The 16,175-nt window shown below is 43.2% G+C and overlaps 2 protein-coding genes across 3 annotated transcripts in view; one reads left to right on the top strand and one right to left on the bottom strand.

Moving 5' to 3' along the window:
* Nucleotides 1-229: 229 nt before the first annotated feature.
* LOC131685346 (adenylate cyclase type 6) overlaps nt 230-16,175 on the top strand; it is a 539,597-nt gene continuing 523,651 nt past the window's right edge. For both annotated transcript variants that reach the window (XM_058969007.1, XM_058969006.1), the window contains exon 1: nt 230-1,372. The gene's annotated coding sequence lies outside the window, so the exon portion shown is untranslated. The remainder of the gene's footprint in view (nt 1,373-16,175) is intronic.
* LOC131680973 (uncharacterized) lies at nt 6,807-12,050 on the bottom strand. Its single transcript, XM_058961680.1, has one exon. The coding sequence runs from the start codon at nt 12,048-12,050 to the stop codon at nt 6,807-6,809; it is 5,244 nt and encodes a 1,747-aa protein (XP_058817663.1).

Genomic DNA, 16,175 nt, shown 5'->3' with positions numbered 1-16,175 from the left:
CCGGTACTATGTATTCTTATCTATATCGACATCGTCGACGGAAAGAGACGGCACGCGAGTGAGAGAACGATCATCGAGAGTAGGCAAAAACGGGGAGAATATTTTCCAGCTGGTCGACCCGATTGCGATGTTTTCCGAATCCGCAACCGGATGGCCCATGGTTGATCCCATCCCGACCCGATTTGCTGCCACCGGGGGCCGATTGCACAGCCTCACTTTGTCGGCGGACGTTGCGCTAAGTGGACGCGTGCTCGAATTCGGCTCCGATCACAGGACCTTCCATACATCTCCAGTGCAGTGCAGTGAAGTTCAGTCTGGCAGACATACCGCGCTCTGGAGCGCACGAGGCTGGATGTTAGTCAAGTGGGTGGGCGAACGCAACAGGCTGATAGAATTTGTCCTTTGATAAACCACCTGTTGGTTGGAAAGCTCTGCGTTGCACTTTATCGCGGAAACGGTGGTGTGGTGCCCGTGTTGTGATAGCGGTAGGTCGTCGTGCGTAGTGAGTGAGTGAGTGGCGCTTGCGAATCGTATCGGGTAGGGCGAAACAGGGTGGTTGAATGCCGCCAAAGGATACAATCTCAGCGGGACGCGTCTGTTTACAGTGAAAATATCCAGTCCAGTGCGCCGAGTGTATTGATGTCGAGCGTTCAATACCATGTGAGAAAATATAGAATCTATTCATGTTCGTGTTCCGTTGAAAGTTTTCTGCTTCATGTTAGATAAATAAGGTTGGTTGATGTGTAAAATTTAAGAGTCAATATTTTCTGTGCAAACTCAGTGCCGGGGCGTGCGTGTGTGTATGTGTCTCCTTAGTAGACTATTTCCGAGCTATCGACCAGCGAGTGCGGATTAGGCTAAAGAAGATAACCACAGTTTCGAGAAGATCGAATCTTCATTCATTCTACCCTGGTGTAGAATCTTCGTCGGAGTGTAAACTACACGGCTGTATACGTGCGCGATATTCGGTGTACTGCCTGATTGTTATCAGTGTTTAGATTTTAAGCATCAGATTTACTTAGTGCAACCAGCGAGCGTTTGCCGCCGGGGTTATCTACGGGAAAAAAATGTGGCGGAAAATGTTCAATGATTCATGTAAATGTCGGCGTTTAAAGTAAATATAGGTACCGTAGCGGAGGTGAAGTGCGTGATTTTTTGTTATTGTGCACAGTAGGCTGCTGCAATATACAGAAATATTTTTGCCTGGCGAGAATCGATGCCGGCGGCGCGTGGTGTTTTGTGCGGGTGTGTATGTGCTGTGTCGTTGGCTACTTGATCTGCGGTATTGATTTGGTGCCACGAGAAAAGTGTGTGAAAACGTACTTGTCGGCGAGGATCGACCGAGAGGTCAAAGTATTGTCTACAAGTGAAGGTATGTTCTTTTTTTACTGCGATAGTCTCATAAAAAATACGAAAACTGTCTTACCTCGTTTAACGGTTTGTTTATGTGCGTGTGTTTTTATTTGTAAAAATAAACAGATAACACATTAAGTGTGGTGCTTCGAATTTAAACGACTTCGGAAAATAAATGCTCTTGCTAAGTGATTAACAGAAACTCCAGATGGTTCGATGTTGTTGGTTTAAATTGGCAAATTCATCAAACATTGTTTTAAGTACTTTCGGCATTTTTCTCATATGTTAATGCTCCACTAGACCATTCTCTAAGGAAGCAATTTAAGTTTCTCCACATTTTATTGATAACCTTAAATACTCTACATACGAACTTATCTGGGGTTTGCATTTAAATTAACAACTGTCTGTCTAGAATGTTTTTTTTGTTCTTAATTTTTTTTATTCCTGGAGTCTTTGTTATTCGTTTGGATATTTGGGTCTTTAAACACATTTTGATAACAAAAAGTTAATAAAATTTTGCTCATGAAAAACAACCTGGTTATTAAAATTTTACGAGTGAATAGTACTTTTTAGTCATTATAAAAAGTGTTTTCGCACACTCATGCAGTTGTTTGATTCTTAACCCATTCATGCCCATGTTGTTTGTGGACAACAACGTTTTTAAACAGCTATAATTTTTGATTAAGGCAAAATTTGTGCACAAAAACAAGTAAGGCTAATAAATGTGACTATTGCTTTTTATTTGAGTAATAATAGTTTCAAGGACCAGCTCTAGAACTGAAGTTATTGCAATTAGTCTGATTGGATTCCGATGGAGCAGTGCTGCCAGGAACAGTTTACGTTGACAACGGAAAATGATATTTTCATATATCTTCGTATTATTGAAAATTGATAAAACTTATCAATTTAGACTGTCTTTGGTTACATTTACAACGCAATTGGACTATTCTAAATATTCTAGGAGAATTGTATTGAGCATTGGAAGGTAAAAATTGAGTAGTTTCTAGCACTGCGAGGGAACCACCTATCTCTATGAAAAAAGGCTTTTCGTGTTTCTTGACCCCAGCGTTTTCTAGGAAAAATAGCTTTGAAACCCTACATGAACGAAAAAAAAGATGGGCGTGAAAAGGTTAATTCAACGAACTACGTTTTTTTGGAAATTAGCTGCTTTATAACTGTTTCTGCGCTATTTCGAACCACCAAAGAAACCGGTCACGATACCTACTCACAATGCTGAGTGTGATAAGAAAAAACAGTTCCTTTCATATTGTGTAACTCACTGGAAAAAAAGTCCCAGAAGTAATAGGTGGTGCTCCTGCCAAATACGGAGGTGATTGACTTACGGCCTTATTGCATAAGGTGCTTAAGGTATTCGTGATGTGAAACATTTACTGAAGGTGCAAATGGAGGTTTCGCTTACAGAAGTCGCCTTTATCGAGTTATACCATGTCAGGTATTCAATGCTGATACCGTTCAACAAATTATCCCAGGCGTAACCAGTCATTTTGGATATTAATGTGTAGCACCTGGTTGATCCTATTATATATGGATGATGAGAAAATTAATGTTCGACTACAAGATTCACTTACTTGCACCATGGCCATTAAAAGATTCATGTCACATTTGGAAGAAATGGAATTCATTATAAAGGAAGGTTTTAGCAAGTAATTCCCCATATATTAAATGGTGTTTTTTATGGTGGGAATTCAGGTGGACCGACTCACCGACCGACAATTACCTGAACCACAAACAATATTCAGGTAATATTGACGGCAAAAGCATATCAAAATCAACAACCAGCACCATCATTGAGGAATTCCATACTCGTGACCCGTAAGGGCAAAAAACAAGGATGAAATCAGATGTTCGCGAACATGGCAGTAACCATGATGGTGACACGGAGGTGTACGAGATATAAATAAAGATACTGTTAGTTAGGCAAAATATTTACCAGCCTTGTAAACAGATCTCTACGCGTAATCGCTAGTCTTTTGCACGAGATCTGTTGGACAATCATTAACGTTTTATTATTTTTTTATTGTTTACGCTACGTTAATATTTAAAAGACCCACGGTTCCCTTTAGCTAACACATTGAATCGAATCAAATAAAATATTTATATAATAAAAAGCAAGAGTTTTATTGAAAGCTGATCACGAAAACTCTCTAAAAATGAGGCTTTATCGCTGGTGATTGCCATGTTTAACAAAACTGAGATATTGTGCTGGATATTGGTCAGAATAAGGTTAGTTATTTAAATGACAAGTTTTTAAATTACACGCAAGTTTCAACTTTGTAATAGGTTAGTGCACTGTACGCTTTGTATAAACACCACAAACTTCACTCAAACGTGCTAGGCAAAAACATTTAAATTTGCTGATAACAATATAACCACCCAAGTACCAAATTTGGTTTTATGGTACATTTGAAGATATCTTCAAGATTAATTTCATAAAACCGAACATAAAACCAATTACTCTACAACACTGCTTCAAGACAACCAAAAACCCCCCTTAAGTTGAAAAAGGCCCATACTTAAAATGGTTCTCAAGAGTACTTTCCAAGATTTTCTTAAAACTTTTAATTTTTTGTCAACACATTCTTATAGTGGTGTTCAAGAGCTGCTTAAAACTACTATAAGACTACCATAAGTCTTGATAGTTTTATGATTTTCTTCTTCAAGAATACTTTCAGTGCGCTATGCAACTGCTTTGTTAGACAGAGGGTAGTCGAAAGGAATCTGCTTGGGGAAAAAATCTATCCATCATATGATATTTCTTTACCAAAATGGAAAATGAAAAATCAGACGTTGAAATTCCGACGTCGGAATATCTAGAATCCCGACGGATTTTCTGGAATTCCGACGTCGGAATTCCGGTGTCGAATTTCCGACGTCTGATTTTCTAGAATTCCGACGTCCAATTTTCTAGAATTCCGACGTCGGATTTTCCAGAATTCCGACGCCGGATTTTCTGAAATTCTGAAATTCGACGTTGGAATTCCGACGTCGGAATTCCAAAAAATCCGACGTCGGAATAGCGGAAAATCCAACGCCGGATTTTCTAGAATTTCAACGTCAGATTTTCTAGAATTCCGTCGGAATTCCGACGTCGAATTTCAAACGTCTGATTTTCTAGAACTCCGACGTCGGATTTTCTGTAATTTCTGGAATTCCGACGTTGAATTTCCGGCGTCAGATTTTCTAGAATTCCGACGTCGGATTTTCCAGAATTTGGACGTCGGACTTCCGATGTCGGAATATCTAGAATTCCGACGTCGGATTTCCTGGTATTCGGAATACGGATCGTTTGTCTTTCTAGAATTTCGACGTCGGATATCTAGAAGGTTTTCTAGAATTTCAACGTCGGATTTTCTAGAATTCCGACGTCGGACTTCTGACGTCTGATTTTCTAGAATTCCTACGTCAGATTTTCCGAAATTTCTGGAATTCCGACGTCGAATTTCCGACGTCGGATTTTCTAGAATTCCGACGCCGGATTTTCTAGAATTTTGAAGTCGGAATTTCGACATCGGAATTCCGACGTCGGATTTTCGACGCCGGAATATCTAGAATTCCGACGTTGGATTTTCTGGAATTCCGACTTCGGAATTCCGGCGTCGAATTTCCGACGTCGAATTTCCGACGTCGGATTTCTATCGTCGGATTTTCTAGAATTCCGACGTTGGATTTTCTAGAATTCCTTCGTCGGATTTTCTGGAATTCCGACGTCGGAAATTCTACTTTGGAATTCCGTCGTCGAATTTCCGGCGACGGATTTTCTAGAATCCCGACGTCGGATTTTTTGGAATTCCGACGTTGGAGTTCTAGAAAATATGACGTCGGAATTCTAGAAAATTGTTAGATATTGACAATTTTAGCAATTCACCAAAAATAATGCGGTTCCAAAAAGTAAATCAGTTCAAATGTGCTTTGACCACACATTGTTTTTCGGAAAATAGACAGAAAATGATGAACAATGACGTTTTCTGTACGTCTTTAGTATGTCAGGACGAGATTTAATGAGCATCTGATGATTTTTACATTTCTTATAAAAGAAATGTATAGAATTCGCTCAAACTTTCAAGATTTTTTTCGAGGCCCGGAGGGCCGAGTCTTATATACCAATCGACTCAGCTCGACGATTTGGGACAATGTCTGTGTGTGTGTATGTAACGGACAAATTCTCATTCGTGTTTCTCAGCAATGGCTGAACCGATCTTATCCAAACCAATTTTAAATGAAAGAACTAAAAAACAGTATGAACGCTATTAATTTGTTTTTGATTCTGATCTTTAGTTTCCAAGATATGAATGTTTGAATGTGTAAAAATGGCGTTTTTTGCAGTTTTTTTTTAATTATCTGCCGAAATTGACAATATAGATTAACAATTTATATGTTTTTAGACAGCTTTAACGAATACCTTTCGAACAAGCTATAGCTTGTTGATATCGGACTATTATCAAAAGAGATATTGAACATTAAATGCTGACGAAAGATTTTTATCATTTCCCATTGCCAGAAATATGACCAAAACATGTAATCTATTATTAACGCCAGACCGGCTTATTTTAGGTCAATAGTATCTTCGGAGAATTTAATGGAGGCAATATGCCCTTTCTTTTGGTATTGTGCTTTTGCTGATTAATCCCCCTATGAGTGAGATATTTTCACAAATTTTCTTGGAAGCGATTATATCGAAATGATGTGTTGGGGCGACTTACGTTGGTGGTTCCGTATTCGGAGGATTTTCTTCCGTCTATCTCCTGAGACGGCCCAGTTGATCGTCGATGAGCCGAAAATTAACAGCTGACTCCGCGCACTATTTATCTTTGTCGTCACACCTTTCGCTTCTTCACAGGGTTTTGCCACGCAGATTTTTTCACTCACAAATTAATTTCTTCGCTAGCAAACTATCTACTAGCTAGCAATAATCGTTACTGCTTTCGGGGTTTATTGTGGGGAAAATGTTCGCAGTAGTCTATAATTCATCAAATTATCACTCGCGACGACGGACTTATATTTGGTGTACACACGCACTGTACTGACTCGACCGGGATATTGTTTTTGACTGTCGCTGGGTTTTACGCATTCCGTCTTCCACAGCTGACGGTTCTACCTACCCGTATATCATGATCGCTTGGTTGTATTGTGCGATCACTGTTTGGTGCACTCTCGTTCTGCGATCGCTCATTATGATGATCGGTAAACATAGTGGATTCGTAGTGTGGTTCATCAATTTGGTTTGGGGTTTTTGGTGGTAGTTTTTGCATTTAATTAGGTTTGATTCAATATGGTTTATAATTAAAAGTTTAGATTTAATTCATTTAGGTTTAGATTAATTTAAATTTAGGCTTAGTTTAGGTAGTTCTTTTTAATTTAAGTTCACGCATCAACATTCCGGCCACCTTGAAGTAGCACGGATACTTCAAATTCATTTCTTGCTTGTACTTCTTCTATTCTTCGTCCGAACTGGGATCAGACGCTGTGGACTGCGTTTCCGGTGTCGGAAGCAAGGCCAGTTTCACGACTGGCCGGACAACTGAATCGGATGTGGCGGTTTTCAGGGTGACAACGCGAACAATTCCATCCTTGTTCGGGTGTACCTGGATGATTTTTCCTAGTGGCCATTGAGTTGGCGGCAGACATTCGTCCTTGATCACCACAACTCGTCCGGGTTCAATGGTGACCTTGGGGTACTGCTTCGTGGCTCGTGACTGCAGCTGCTGAAGGTACTCGGGATACCACCTTGCCCAAATCCTTTGGACACGCTTCTGGGTGTGCTGCCAATGTGAAAGTCGATTGTCGGGTACATCGCAAAGTGACGGTTCTGGAACGGCTTGTAGGCTGGTTCCCACCAGGAAATGGCCTGGGGTCAGAGCTTCCAGGTCTGACGGATCGGATGGTATCGCGGTGAGAGGTCTGGAGTTTAGACACATCTCGATCTGGGTGAGTATGGTTATCATGTCCTCGTAACCGACGTTCACACAGCCGATCTCCCGCAGCAGATGGTGCTTAGCTGACTTGACGGCTGCCTCCCACAGACCGCCGAAGTGCGGAGCGCGAGGTGGAATGAATCGCCACGTGATCTCATTCTCGGAACACCAATCGAGGATCTGCTTTCGTCCACCTTGATCGGACTTTAGCATCTGGTGGATTCGGTTGAGCTCGTTGGACGCTCCCTTGAATGCGGTGCCGTTGTCGCTATGGATCTCCCTCATTCTTCCTCTGCGGGCGACGAAACGGCGAAGGGCAGCCAGAAAGGCTGGCGTAGATAGGTCCGAGACTAGTTCGATGTGGACAGCGCGGGTGGAGAAACACACGAAGATCGCGACGTATGCCTTCGTCGGTGCACGGTTTCGTATCGGTGATTTAATGTAGACAGGCCCACAATAGTCTACACCGCATACGGAAAACGGTCTGGTTGGCGAAACTCGCGAGGACGGCAAGTCTGCTACGGTTTGCTGGATCAAACGGGGTTTGCTACGAAAACACGTGTGGCATTGATGGTACGTGCGGCGAACGAGGTCGCGTCCTCCAATCACCCAGAATTTCTGGCGCATCGTGGTTAACGTCAGCTGTGGTCCTGCGTGCAGCAGATTGTAGTGGTAGTGCTCTGACAACATCACGGATAGCGGGTGCTTCGCAAGCAGCATTATCGGGTGCTTCACTTCTTCCGAAACTGCGGCGTGCTTGAGTCTCCCACCGACTCGAATAACGCCGTCTTTATACATCACCGGTTTCAGCCACTTCAACGATGGTTGGGCAATTCGGCACAATGCTAGATCAGCATCGCGTAGATCAGGTGTGGAAAGAGACTCAAACGGCTCTGGTTTGGTCTTCTGGACGGCAGCTCGTAGAGAGCGAAAATATCGCATCCAATACGCGATGGAACGTCGTAGCTTCGTAAAGCTGGAGTAGCGACTGAAAAGTCGAGCGGAGAACGATGGTTCGGCAACCGCTACCGACATCATGGCGACGTTGCCTTTGATCTCTGGCATTGTGGACAAATCGCACGCTGGCAGCACAGTGCGTGGCCAGTGGTGTGATGAAACCGATAGCCATTGCGGTCCTATCCACCAAAACTCGAGGTTCACGATATCGGCCGGATTGACACCTCGGGATATAAGGTCTGCAGGGTTGAATTCTCCGGGAACGTGCTGCCAGGAGCAAGATCCGGTAGTGGATTGTATTGTGGACACTCGGTTTGCCACGAACGTTTTCCAGCGCGATGGGCACGATTGCAGCCAGTAGAGGACTATCGTCGAATCAACCCAGAAGAACACTTCGCACGCTGTCTTAAGGGACTTCATCACCTTCTCATATAGACTAGCCGACAACACGGCGGCACATAACTCTAGGCGCGCAATCGATTGGTAGGTGGCTAACGGTGCGACCTTGGATTTTGACGTTAGCAGCTGAACACGAATTCCTGCAGCGGATTCAGACCGGACGTAGCAGCATGCGCCATATGCCTTCTCTGAAGCATCGGAGAAAAAATGGAGCTGGATGGTTTCGGTCTTGACCTGCGACACGAATCTGGGAATGCGGATTGTGGAGATTGCGTCTAGCGTACCATGGAACTCCTTCCATTCGCCTTGGAAATGCGGAGGTAGCGGACGATCCCACTCGTAGGAATCTCCTGCGTCGGTCTTCAATGCCCACAGACGCTGCATGAACAGTTTCGCTACGGTGATTGTCGGGCCAACTAGTCCTAGTGGGTCGAAGATCTGCGCAATGTAGGACATGACCTTCCTTTTGGTCAGAACGGGTGCTGGTAGAGGCAACTGGACCTTGAAGCGCATCGTATCAGACTTAGGCTCCCACACGAGTCCTAGGGTGGATACGGATTGTTCGTCCTGAAGATCATGCAGTGGCAGTAGAGCGAGATCTTCTTGCGGGACTTGCGCAAGGACTTCGGAGGAATTGGATGCCCACTTCTTTAACGGAAGGCCAGCTGACGTAAGCATGGCGGAAACTTCTTGGCGAAGGCGGATTGCGGATTGGACATCGTCAGCTCCCGATAAAAAGTCATCGACGTAAAAATCCTGTTTCACAGCATCTGCGGAGGCGGGATACTTGTCGCCTTCGTCCTGTGCAACTTGTAGGAGGGTGCGAGTTGCTAGGAATGGCGCGGATGCAAACCCGTACGTAACGGTTTGGAGCTCGTACGCTATGAGCGGATCGTCGCGGTTGGAACGCCAGAGAATGCGTTGAAGCGGTCGGTCTTCGGGATGCAGCTGAATCTGTCGGTACATCTTCTCGATGTCGGCTACAATGGCAATCGGGTGTGTGCGGAACCTCATGACGATAGATAACAGGTCTTCCTGGACGACAGGTCCAATGAGCTGCTTATTGTTGACGGAAAATCCTGACGATGTTTTGCACGATGCGTCGAAAACAACTCGGACCTTCGTGGTTGTGCTGGATTCTTTGAACACAGGGTGGTGCGGGAGGTAGCAGTGCGGGTTCGCATCGTCTACTGGATCGACGAGCTTCTTCATGTGCGCCATTCGTGCGTATTCGTCCATGAACTTGCAGTATGCATCCTTGGTGGGTGGATCACGCTCTAGTCGCTTCTCAAGGCTCAGAAAACGACGTTCGGCGATGGCTCTGGATTCGCCGAGGTTGACTAGCGGATCACGGGTGAGTGGCAAACGAACGAGATAACGACCGGACGAATCGCGAGTGGTGGTAGTAGCATAAAGTTCTTCACACTGTTTTTCTTCTACGGAATACACAGAACACGGCTCAACAGCTTCTAGTTCCCAGAACTTCTGCAACGCTTGTTCTAAGCTGCGATCGACAGTGGTTAGATGACAGACGCGGGGAATAGTGGGATGATTGATGGATATCTTCCCGGAAACAGTCCATCCGAACACCGTCTCTATTAGCAGCGGTAATCCCTCTCCCAGGGAACGCTTGCTGCCAGGATGCAGCTCATGGTACGCTTCACCACCGACAACCATGTCAATGTCGGATGGGATATGGAATCTGGGGTCTGCCAACGACAACTTGGGAAGATTCCACGCGGAAATGTCGACCGGAACGGTCGGAAGGTTGACCGTCGGTCTCTTGAGGATCAGGAACTCAAGCTTGGTAGAGTACGGTGTCGACTTCGACTGGATCATAGCAGTCAATTGGCACTTAATCTGCTTGGTGGCTTCACCTATACCAGCTACTGCGATATCCACCTTGGTGCGATGAAGGTTCAGGGAATTTGCAAGCTTCTTGGTGATGAAGTTGCACATGGATCCGGAATCTAGAAGTGCGCGTGCGGGGACCTTCTTGCCATCCTGATCTACGACGAAGAGGGAAACAGTTTCCAGTAAAACTGTACTGTGCTCAGCCTGAACCGATAGGCTTACTTGGCTGTTCGGCTTCACCGAGCTGGAAGGGTCAGCGATGGCGGACGTCGAGGGAATCGGCTGACTTTCCTCGATAATACGAGTCGATAGCATCTTCGGCGGTTCTGACTCGTGCAGCAGGGAGTGGTGTTTTTCGTGACAGTAACGGCAAGAGAACTTGGAGGTACAATTCCTGGCTTGGTGTCCAGTACGGAAACAATTCCAGCATAAGCGCTTTTGGGAAACCAGCTCACGGCGCTGGCGGACGGACACCTCGGAAAATGCAGGACATTGGAAGAGGAAATGCTTGTCTGGACAAGCGAGGCACGACGGAGCACTGTAGTTCGGTTCAACGGTAGCTGCCTTGTACGCCACCTTGAACGGCTTTGGGGTTGGAATCGGACCGGCCACCTTGGCTGTAACCGGTTGTTGGGACCGATATTGCAGGTCAGTTACGACAGATGTCAGCATTCGGGCACGCTGGTAGAGGAACTCGATCAGCATATCATAGGTAACGTCGTCGTTATTGCTGGTTTTCTCCTCCCAAGCACGTAGCGTAGTTGGATCCAACTTGTAGGAAAGGAGGTTGACCAACGGGGTGTCCCAATAATGGACTGGCTCGCCTAACTTTGCCAAAGCCCGCACATGCCGATGGAAATCGTCAGCCAATCCTTGGATTTCTGGAGGGTTTTCTCGCTTGACCGGTGGGAGGTCGTACAATGCTCGGAAGAGCTGACGCTTCAGGAATCGCTTGTTGTCATACCGCTTTAGCAATGCTTCCCAAGTCGATGCGTAGTTGTCCGCTTCAATGTCTACGGACTCGAAAGGTTTCCGGGCTTCTCCCTCCAGCGACTGCAGCAAGTACTGCAGCTTCGCAACCGTCGGAATATCTGCATTGCTGTGGATCATCGACGTATACGTGTCACGGAAAGCGAGCCAACGTGAGAAGTCACCGCTAAACTTGGGAAGGTCGATCTTAGGTAATCGTAGATGAAACGAGGACGAAGCATGGGCAGGTGCCGCCATAGTGCTGTTCAGCATGGTTGGGTTGAGGTCCGCAGCACGATTGGACAGCAGAAATCCTTTGACCGTACAATAACGCGTCTCGAAATCCATTCTCTCTTGCAGATGGGTATCCAACATCTCCGGTTTATCATACAACTCGATCTGTCCTTGTACCTCCAGGTACTCCTTGTAGATCCGGTCCAGTGAATCAAGGCGAATTGGAATTTGGCACGCATCCCGATCGCAATCGAAATTCTCCGCGAACTTTTCCACTGCCTTCTGCACTACAAGAATCCCTTTCCGCTGGATCACGTACTCTGACAGCTTCTTTTCTGTCTTGGTTGCCATTATTGTACCACTTCACTGGTCTTCACTACCACCACTTCAAATATCGGAAACGAAAAAAAAACGGTACAAATCGAAAAATCGGACTCCTTCCCGGCGCGGGTACCGTTCCTACACGACACGGAATCGAAAATGGCACAATTCGAACGAAAAAATCCTTCCCGTCGCGATATGCCAATTTTTCGCGGAACGACCGAGAATGATACGCAAATCGAACGAAATTATCCTTCCCGACGCGAGCGTACCAATCTACGCGAATTTGCCACTCTCCACCACCTCAGCAAAAAACATGCAAATTTTCTCGCAAACAGAAAATTATCAAAAAATCCTGTTCCGAGTTGGCGCAAATCAGCTGCGATGACAAAAGTTCGCAATGAACTGCAGCGATAGCGTCCAAAATGGCCTTAACGGTAGGCACCTTCGGGGCTGGGACGGGCAGTATCTTTGCCGTAGCGTCGCGTCAGCAGCAATTTGTAATGGCGTACTCACCGTACCGATCCTTTCTGGTTGGGGTTTCCTCCGTATCCGGCTCGAAGGACCAAATGTTGGGGCGACTTACGTTGGTGGTTCCGTATTCGGAGGATTTTCTTCCGTCTATCTCCTGAGACGGCCCAGTTGATCGTCGATGAGCCGAAAATTAACAGCTGACTCCGCGCACTATTTATCTTTGTCGTCACACCTTTCGCTTCTTCACAGGGTTTTGCCACGCAGATTTTTTCACTCACAAATTAATTTCTTCGCTAGCAAACTATCTACTAGCTAGCAATAATCGTCACTGCTTTCGGGGTTTATTGTGGGGAAAATGTTCGCAGTAGTCTATAATTCATCAAATTATCACTCGCGACGACGGACTTATATTTGGTGTACACACGCACTGTACTGACTCGACCGGGATATTGTTTTTGACTGTCGCTGGGTTTTACGCATTCCGTCTTCCACAGCTGACGGTTCTACCTACCCGTATATCATGATCGCTTGGTTGTATTGTGCGATCACTGTTTGGTGCACTCTCGTTCTGCGATCGCTCATTATGATGATCGGTAAACATAGTGGATTCGTAGTGTGGTTCATCAATTTGGTTTGGGGTTTTTGGTGGTAGTTTTTGCATTTAATTAGGTTTGATTCAATATGGTTTATAATTAAAAGTTTAGATTTAATTCATTTAGGTTTAGATTAATTTAAATTTAGGCTTAGTTTAGGTAGTTCTTTTTAATTTAAGTTCACGCATCAACATGATGCCTTCAGCAAATTTGTAGCTCTTACTTTTGCGAATAACTTTACTGAAGACTTCAAATATCTATTTTGAATACTTTAAAAGTTGTGGCTTGTTGTTTGTGGATTACTCTTTGTCGCCTATTTATTGTTCAATATAGTAATAATCCATTGAAATAAGCCAAACATTATTTCGATAAATCGAATTTTGTATTTCATTTGTCTATCTACAACCGCTAGAAATAATCACCGAACACTTCCAAGTTGTCTGGAAGGAACTTGATACCTTATCAGTGCAAAAATGTTCATTTGTACGAACCTTCTGACTGCAATTTTTCTAACTTATAACCATCGGATCGATCTGAAACATGTCGGAAAAAGAAAAGCGAAATAAATAACTCCAAGCAACGGCGTAGCCAAGAGAAGGTTTTGGGGTCTAACACCATACAACCCCCCCCCCACCACACCCAAAAAAAATATTGGATTGAAAATTTATCTGATCCGTACATTGATAACCTGTTGTTGTAAACATCAGGAGGATTTTTGGTAAATTGTCGGAATGGGGTCCTGATAATTGATCTGTTGGTCTTGATTTCACAGTTGTCTAATTGCATCAATATCAAATTCCTGCCTGAAAACATTCCAATAGAAAATTCCAGAGTTCTGTAATCAATCATATTCCTCAGATTTATTTTCAAATTGGTCTCGTTTTTGTAGATATGTACTTTAATAAGGGTCTTTATTTAATAGGAAGCGAAGTTAAAATTGATTTAATGTCTATGAAACATAGAACTGCTCACCAAAAAAAAGCATAACTTTCAACATTTGCTAAAAATGTTTTTGCCTTCCTCATTCGCTCTAAAATTCGTCAATCTAATCCCGACCCGGAGGGCCGAGTTTCATATGCCAATCGACTCAGTTCGTCGAGATCGGAAAATGTATGTGTGTGTATGTATGAGTGTATGTGTAAAAAAATGTGACCTCTGTTTTTCAGAGATGGCTGGACTGATTTGCACAAAGTTAGTCTCAAATAAAAGGTACAACCTTCCTATCGGCTGCTATTGAATTTTTTATTGATTGGACTTCCGGTTCCGGAGTTACGAGTTGAAGAGTGCAATCACACAGCAAATTCCCATATAAACTGAAATGAAAAAATTTCAAAATCAAATTTGTATTTTTGATGCCAAATGACTTTAAAATGCATGAAACATTGAGATATTTGACAAAAATTGACTTCTTTGGACTTTGGTACATTTTTGCCTTTCTCATATAGAAAGGTTATGCAATCACTCTAAAAATCGTCAATTATACCGGCCCGGAGGGAGTATGCAGTAAGGGGTTGCTACTTTAAAATTAAAACTAATTTAAAATTTCTTAACAAGTTGAAAATTTTCGGCAGGACCTGGACCTCCCGGATCTTTCTCCATGATCCGCCGCTGGTTTCAAGCGATGTTTCAGTATCACATAGTATCTCAAGATCGTGGCTGTCGATCCATTGTACGTATGTGCAAATTGTACTGAACATGTAATATTCATTTCCACCATTGTATTGAACATAACCAGCCATGGAATCGTAGTCTGGACAAATGAGACAAGCACAATTGCACCACTAGGTGGATTAAAACAGGTTTTTATTTTGGGAATGCGTCGAGTTGAGACGAAAACGTAATATGATTAATAACGAGGATAACACTTTCCGAATGTAGAGAGAAATTTATGAAAAATGACGATTTCCATTCGATTCTAGCAGGTTCTGACCGATTTTGATGAGCATCTGATTTTTGTTGTATGACCAATTATATGTACAGGTCAAATGTTCAAAAACAGTAATTTAAGGTCAAGATAACATCATTTTGAAACCGCCAATTTCGGAGGTTTAGTATCTTCGATGAGTTTTACAAACGTTAAACAGCGCATCATTTGATCAAATAATTTTGACGGTATATCGTCCAAGAAGTATTTATGGTGAAATTTCTCAGGTTAATATTCATGACTACAATAAAGTCTCAACAAATTCGCTAAAGACACGAACTCTGTTACTATTTTCTGAAAAATTAATTCTGCATAATTTTAAAACTTCAAAAATTACGGTTTCGGAATTATGCCGTTTGGACAGTAAGATCGATTTTCACCAAACCCCCACCAAACCGAATTTCTGGCTACGCCGCTGACTTCAAGTTAGTAAAAACAAAGTCGTTCTACACTCGTTCACAAGAAACTTCTTCGAATGCTGAATATCTATTATAATACATTGAAACCCCGATTTTATCAGCCAAATATGAACATATGTTTGATGGGCTCTAGCAGATGAACAAGACTGAATTCAAGTAAATCCTTTTTTGAGCATGTTTTCCTTATCATGAAGATGGGAATATGCAAAAATAAAAAGTTCATCATAATCAGAAATAGTTATCAGACTACATCAAGGGACGGGAAGAATATTTTAACAGCTTCAGTTTATTATAAAGAAAAAAATGACCGATTTAGTCAATGTCCCCATTTTGTCAGCCTAAAATACACCATGAGACTGATAAAAATGGGTCTTTATTGCATGTATTATTCACTGTGTTTCACATTAATAGGTACATTTCATTTTTGGGGATTTTTTATTGCATCGAATTCTTCCAAAATTTGGCGAACCTATTCCAATTCGTATACCAATTAATTGGTATACTTAAGGGTTTATATGTTGCAGATAGAGAAAATACTGAAATTTTCAGCCTACAAACACCTACACAATATTACGAAAGCTTATTATACAATTTTTCCTAATAAGTTTGTGAAAATTATAAACTATTTGAAAATTAATAGTTTTATTTTTTATTTAACCGTGATTTTTAATAAATAGTGACCATCGCTTCACAACGTAGTCTATTTTTCATGGCTTGCGGTGAGCACGATCTCTCGAATTGCTGA

Source organism: Topomyia yanbarensis, chromosome 2 (genome assembly GCF_030247195.1).
Source record: "Topomyia yanbarensis strain Yona2022 chromosome 2, ASM3024719v1, whole genome shotgun sequence".
Lineage (NCBI taxonomy): Eukaryota > Metazoa > Arthropoda > Insecta > Diptera > Culicidae > Topomyia > Topomyia yanbarensis.
The sequence above is the reverse complement of the archived record's forward strand: the minus strand, read 5'-3'. Positions and strand labels throughout refer to the sequence as shown.